The 6,867-nt window shown below is 48.8% G+C and overlaps 1 protein-coding gene across 1 annotated transcript in view; it reads right to left on the reverse strand.

Annotated features, from left to right (window-relative positions):
* Window positions 1-11: 11 nt before the first annotated feature.
* Window positions 12-6,867, reverse strand: part of SENP3 (SUMO specific peptidase 3) — a gene marked incomplete at its 3' end in the record, with an annotated part of 11,193 nt that continues 4,337 nt past the window's right edge. The window contains exons 3-8 of the mRNA XM_057388614.1: window positions 6,676-6,862; window positions 4,689-4,800; window positions 2,702-2,849; window positions 1,872-1,919; window positions 1,700-1,777; window positions 12-149 (exon numbers count right to left, since the gene is read on the reverse strand). Of these exons, the coding sequence (XP_057244597.1) occupies window positions 12-149; window positions 1,700-1,777; window positions 1,872-1,919; window positions 2,702-2,849; window positions 4,689-4,800; window positions 6,676-6,862 (711 nt within the window). The remainder of the gene's footprint in view (window positions 150-1,699; window positions 1,778-1,871; window positions 1,920-2,701; window positions 2,850-4,688; window positions 4,801-6,675; window positions 6,863-6,867) is intronic.

Below are 6,867 nucleotides of genomic sequence, written 5' to 3' on the forward strand. Positions count from 1 at the left end.
GCCCCGCCCACCTTGGGGCAGCGCCGGTTGAGCGTTCTCTGCGAGTCGAAGTAGGTGATCGTCCTGCGCGCCACATCCACGGCCACCAGCGACCAATGGACCTCCAGGTGGATCGGGATCAGCAGCAGCTTCTTCCCAAAAATGTCCACCTGCGGGGGGCGGGGTCACACGGGGACACGCCCACCTCGGGGACACGCCCACCCCAGAAAAAAACCCGGGAAAAAACGGGGCGGGAATGACCCAAAAACAGGGAGAAATAGGTAAAGATGGAGGGAGGCCACGCCCACTGTGATAGAGACACGCCCACCATGGTGGGGACACGCCCACCTCGGGGGCCACGCCCACTGAAGATCACACCCAAAAAATCCCAGCGAAAATGACCCCAAAATGACCCCAAACCAACCCAAATTGGGATAAATTTTATAATGAAGAGGCCACGCCCACCGTCGGGAAGACACGCCCACCATTGAGAAGCCACGCCCACCTCGGGGACCACACCCACCAGAGGCCACGCCCCCCAAATCTCAGCAAAAATGACCCCAAAATTACCCCAAAGCGACCCAAAATTGACCAAAATTGAGATGGAATTTTAAATGAGGCCACGCCCACCTGAAAAACCACACCCCCAAAGGCCACGCCCCATTTAAATTGCCACGCCCCCATTTAAAGTGCCACGCCCACATTTAAAGTGCCACGCCCACATTTAAAGGGCCACACCCACATTTAAACGGCCATGCCCACATTTAAAGGGCCACGCCCACATTTAAATTGCCACGCCCCCATTTAAATGGCCACGCCCACATTTTAAAAGGCCACACACTCATTTAAAAAGACCACGCCCACATTTAAAGGGCCACGCCTACATTTAAAGGGCCACACCCCCATTTAGAGGGCCACGCCCACATTTAAATGGCCACGCCCACATTTAAATGGCCACGCCCACATTTAAAGGGCCGCACCCCCATTTAAAGGGCCACGCCCACATTTAAAGGGCCACACCCCATTTAAAGGGCCACACCCACATTTAAATGGCCACACCCCCATTTAAAGGGCCACGCCTACATTTAAAGGACCACACCCCCATTTAAATGGCCACACCCACATTTAAAGGGCCACACCCCCATTTAAATGGCCACGCCTACATTTAAAGGACCACACCCCCATTTAAAGGGCCACACCCCCATTTAGAGGGCCACGCCCACATTTAAAGGGCCACGCCCACATTTAAAGGGCCACTACAACATTTAAAGGGCCACACCCACATTTAAAGGGCCACACCCACATTTAAAGGGCCACACTCACATTTAGAGGGCCACGCCCACATTTAAAGGGCCACACCCACATTTAGAGGGCCACACCCACATTTAAAGGGCCACACCCCCATTTAAAGTGACAGTTATATTTTAAAAGCCACACCCACATTTTAAAAGGCCACGCACACATTTAAAGGGCCACACCCCCATTTTAAAAGACCATGCCCACATTTAAAGGGCCACGCCCACATTTAAAGGGCCACACACCCCTTTACACCCCACCCACGCTCCTCCCACCTTATTACCTCCCGTGGCCACGCCCTCCTAATTATCACAGATTTAACCACGCCCACCCGGAGCCCCGCCCCTCTTGGCCACGCCCCCGAGGCTCCGCCCCTCTTGGCCACGCCCCCGAGGCCCCGCCCCCTCAGGCCACGCCCCCTCACGTTTTTGGTCCAGCGCTGAACGCCCTCGTAGCCGCGGGTGCGGAGTTTGTCGTAGAAAAAGGAGTTGAAAAAATGCACCTGAAAGGGGGAGGGGCTTAGCGGGGCCACGCCCACATGGATAGGACACGCCCACATGGATTGGACACGCCCCCTTTAGGCCACGCCCCCTCACCTTGTCGGGCACGGCGTCCATGACGAGGTCACCGTACATGTTCATCACCTGGGAAACCCCAAAAAATGAGTGGAGAAAACCCAAAAATCACCCAAAAACCACGGAAATCATCCCAAAATCCCAAAAATTACACAGGATCCCCAAAAATCATCCCGAAACCCCAAAAATCAACTGGGACCCCAAAAATCACCCAGGAAACCCCAAAAACCATCTGAAAAACCCCAAAACCCCATAAAAAACTCCCAAAATCCCCAAAAATTCCCAAAAATCCCCCAAAATCCCCAAAAATTACCCAAAAATTTCTCAATTTCCCCCAAAAATCCCCAAAATTTAAAAAAAATTACCAAAATTCCCAAAAATTCTCAGAAATTCCCAAAAATTCACCAAAAAAATTTACCAACATTCAAAAAATTTCACAAAAAATTTACCAAAAATTCCAAAAAAATTTACCCAAATTCCAAAAAAATCCAAAAAAATTCCCCAAAAATTTACCAAAAATTCCCAAAAGTGCCCAAAAACTTCCCAAATATTTTACCCAAATTCCAAAAAAATTCCTAAAAAATTCACCAAAACTAGAAAAAAACCAAAAAATTAACCAAAAAATTTACCCAAATTCCAAAAAAAGTTCCAAAAAAATTCCTAAAAAATTCACCAAAATTAAAAAAATAAAAAAAAAACAAAAAATTAAGCAAAAAATTTACCAAAATCCAAAAAAAATCCAAAAAAAAGTCAAAAAATTTACCAAAAAAATTACCAAAAAATCCCAAAAAACTCCCAAAATCCCCCAAACTTCCCAAAATTCCCAGAAATTCCCAAATTTTCCCCCAAACCTGATCGTTGAGCCAGTTGGGGCCGTAGAGCGTCTGCAGATCGTCCATGGTGAGAACGTGGCGTTTGTAGCTGACCCGAAATCCCCGCAGGAGAGCGTTCCCGGGGAGCCGCTGGTACGACTGCAGCAACTGCTGCACCGAGCCCTTCCTGGGAAGAGAAAATTGGGAATTGGGCGGAATTCCTGGAAAAAATTCCCGGGGTGGGAAGGGAAAGGGTTCCCGAAAAAATCCGGAGTGGAAAGGAGCGAAATTACACAAAAAACGCGGTCTGGAAAGGAGCAAAATTCCTGAAATCCTGAAAAAATCCCAGTCCTTAAAGTTCCAAAATTCCTGAAAAAATCCCGGTCTGGAAAGTCCCCAAATTCCCCCAAAAAAATCGGTCCTAAAAGTCCCAAAATCCCCCAAAAAAATGGTCTGGAAAGGAGCAAAATTCCAGGAAAAAAAACGGTTTGGAAAGTCCCAAAATTCCTGAAAAAATCCCGGTCCTAAAACTCCCAAAATCCAAAAAAAAAACCGGTCTGGAAAGGAGCAAAATTCCAGAAAAAAAAACCATCTGGAAAGTTGCAAAATGCCAGAAAAAACGCGGTCTGGAAAGTCCCAAAATCCCCAAAAAAAACCCCCGGTCCTAAAAGTCCAAAAATTCCTGAAAAAATCCTGGTCTGGAAAGTACCGAAATTCCTGAAAAAATCCCGGTCCTAAAAGTCCCAAATTCTAAAAAAAACCGGTCTTAGAAGTCCCAAAATCCCCAAAAAAACGTGGTCCAGAAAGGAGAAAAATTCCTGAAAAAACCCAGTCCTAAAAATCCCAAAATCCCAAAAAAAAATGCGGTCTGGAAAGTCCCAAAATCCCCCAAATCCAAAAAAACACCTGGTCCTAAAAATCCCCCAATTCCTGAAAAAATTCCGGTCTGGAAAGTGCCCAAAATTCCCAAATTCCCCAAAAAAATATCGGTCCTAAAAGCCTCAAAATTCCAGAAAAAAATGTGGTCGGAAAGGACCAAAATCCCCAAAACCCAAAAGAAACCCCTTGTCCTAAAAGTCACAAAATCCCCCAAAACAAAACGGTCTGGAAAGGACCAAAATTCCAGAAAAAAAAACTGTTTGGAAAGTCCCAAAATTCCAGAAAAATAACCGGTCTGGAAAGCACCAAAATTCCCAAATTCCAAAAAAAAAATCGGTCCTAAAAGTCCCAAAATTCCCAAAAAATCCCAGTCCTAAAAGTCCCGAGATTTCCAAAAAAAATTCCGGTCTGGAAAGTAAAAGGGTTCGCAAAAAAAGCGCGGTCTAGAATGGACCAAAATTCCCAAAAAAAACTCATCTGGAAAGTCGAAAAATCCCGAAAAAATCCCGGTCTGGAAACTCCCAAAATTCCTGAAAAAATCCCAGCCCTAAAAATCGTGAAAAAAAAAACGGTCTGGAAAGTCCCAAAATCCCCCAAAAAAACGCGGTCTGGGAAGTACCAAAATTCCTGAAAACCCGGTCCTAAAAGTCCCAAAATCCCAAAAAAACCCCAGTCCTAAAAGTCTCAAAATTCCAGAAAAAATCCCGGTCCGGGAACTCCCAAAATCCCGAAAAAATCCCGGTCTGGAAAGGAGCAAAATTCCAGAAAAAAACGTAGAGTGGAATGGAGCGAAATTACAGAAAAAACGCGGTCTGAAAGGTACCAAAATCCCCAAATTCCCAAAAAAAACCCCAGTATGGAAATGATGAAAACTCCAGAAAAAAACGCAGTCAGAAAGGACCAAAATTCCCAAAAAAAAATCCGGTCTGAAAAGTCCCAAAATCCCTGAAATCCCAAAAAAAACCCGGTCCAGAAAGTACCGAAATTCCAGAAAAAAACCCGATCCTAAAAGTCCCAAAATCCCAGAAAAATCCCCGTCCTAAAACTCCAAAAGTTCCTGAAAAAATCCCAGTCTGGAAAGCACCAAAAATCCCAGATTTTGCCCCAAAATTCTAAAAAATTCCCAAATTTTCCCGAAATTCCGCACCTTTGGGGAGTGCTGAATTCCTGCTGGAAAATGTCCTCGAGTTTCTCCACCACTTCATCGGCGCTCACCGGGATCAGACTCCCGTAGGCCTGCAGGAACTCATCCAAAATGCCTGAAACCGCCCCAAAATCCGCCCTCGGTGACAGAATTCCGAAAAAAACGAAATTCCCAAAATTCCCATGGAAAACGGACCCAAAATCCCAAAAATTCCTGTGGAAATCAGACCCAAAAATCCCAAAAAAATTGCCCAAAATCCGCCCAAATTGACCCAAAATCCACACTCGGTGACGTCATCGGGGGCGGAATCCCGAAAAAAATGAAATTCCCAAAATTCCCGAAATTCCCATGAAAATCCGACCCGAAATTCCCACGGAAATCGGCCCCAAAATCCACCCAAATTGACCCAAAATGCCTGAAACAGCCCCAAAATCCGCCCTCGGTGACGTCATCGGGGGCAGAATCCCGAAAAAAACGAAATTCCCAAAAGTCCTAAAATTCCCATGGAAATCGGCCCCGAAATCCCAAAAAAATCGCCCAAAATCAGCCAAAATCGACCTAAAATCTGCCCAAATTGACCCAAAGTCCGCCCTCGGTGACGTCATCGGGGGCAGAATCCTGAAAAAAATGAAATTCCCAAAATTCCCAGAATTCCTGTGGAAATTGGCCCCGAAATCCCTGAAAAATCGCCCAAAATTGAACCGGATGGACCCAAAATCTGCCCAAATCGACCCAAAATCGGCCCAAATTGACCCAAAATCCGCCCTCGGTGACGTCATCGGGGGCAGAATCCCGAAAAAAAATGAAATTCCCGAAATTCCTGAAATTCCCGTGGAAATTGGACCCAAAATCCACCCAAATTGACCCAAAATGCCTGAAACGGCCCCAAAATCCGCCTTCGGTGACGTCATCGGGGGCAGAATCCCGAAAAAAATGAAATTCCCGAAATTCCTGAAATTCCCGTGGAAATTGGACCCAAAATCCCCGAAAAATTGCCCGAAATTGAACCGGATGGACCCAAAATCTGCCCAAATCGACCCAAAATCCGCCCAAATTGACCCAAAATCCGCCCTCGGTGACGTCATCACCCCAAATCCCACCCCTGCGACCCCAAAACCCGCCCCCTATGACGTCATCACCTCCAAACCTCTGCTCCCTGATGACGTCATCACCCCAAATCCCCCCCCGTGACGCCCAAAACTCCTCCCCTGATGATGTCATCACCCCACATCCCCACTGCAGACCCCAAAATCTGCTCTTGATGACGTCATCACCTCCAAAGCTCCGCTCCCTGATGACGTCATCACCCCAAATACCCCAGCGACTCCCCTAACCCACCCCCTGATGACGTCATCATCCAAAATCCCACGACCCCAAAATCTGCCCTCGATGACGTCATCACCCCAAATCCCCCTGTGACCACAAAACCCGCCCCCCTGATGACGTCATCACCTCCAAACCTCCACTCCCCGATGACGTCATCACCTCCCATCCCGTCCCCTGATGACGTCATCACCCCAAATACCCCAGGATCCAAAACCTGTTCCCTGATGATGTCATCCCCCTCATATCCTGCCCTCTGATGACGTCATCACCCCAAATGCCCCTGCGACCCCAAAACCCATCCCCTGATGACGTCATCACCCCAAACCTCCGCCTCCTGATGATGTCATCACCCCAAATCTCCCCCCGCGATCCAAAACCCATCCCCCAATGACGTCATCGCCTCCTATCCCGGCCCCAATGACGTCATCACCCCAAATCCCCCCGTGACCCGCAAAACCCCTTCCCCAATGACGTCATCCCCTCCAAACCTCCACTCCCTGATGACGTCATCACCCCAAATCCCGCTCCCGCAACCCCCAAACCCACCCCTCGATGACGTCATCCCCTCCTGTCCCACCCCCTGATGACATCACACCCCTACCCCCCATGACGTCATCACCCCCCAAGCCCCGCCCCCCTTTTCCCGCGCGATGACGTCACTGACTCTGCACGCAGGTCACGTGCTCCTCGCGCAGGGGGGGGCTGGGCTGCCCGGGGGGCGTGGCCCGGGCCGGAGTGGGCGTGGCCTGCGGGCCCTGGGGGCGTGTCCCGGGCTCGGCCCCGCCCCCCACGCTGACCACGTTGCTGATGAGGATCGGACCCTCGGCGGGGGGGGGAGGGGCGGAGGGGGAGGGGC

The sequence above is a fragment of the Malurus melanocephalus genome, unplaced genomic scaffold, assembly GCF_030028575.1.
Source record: "Malurus melanocephalus ecotype Western Australia unplaced genomic scaffold, MMel_1.1 scaffold_2178, whole genome shotgun sequence".
NCBI classification, from domain to species: domain Eukaryota; kingdom Metazoa; phylum Chordata; class Aves; order Passeriformes; family Maluridae; genus Malurus; species Malurus melanocephalus.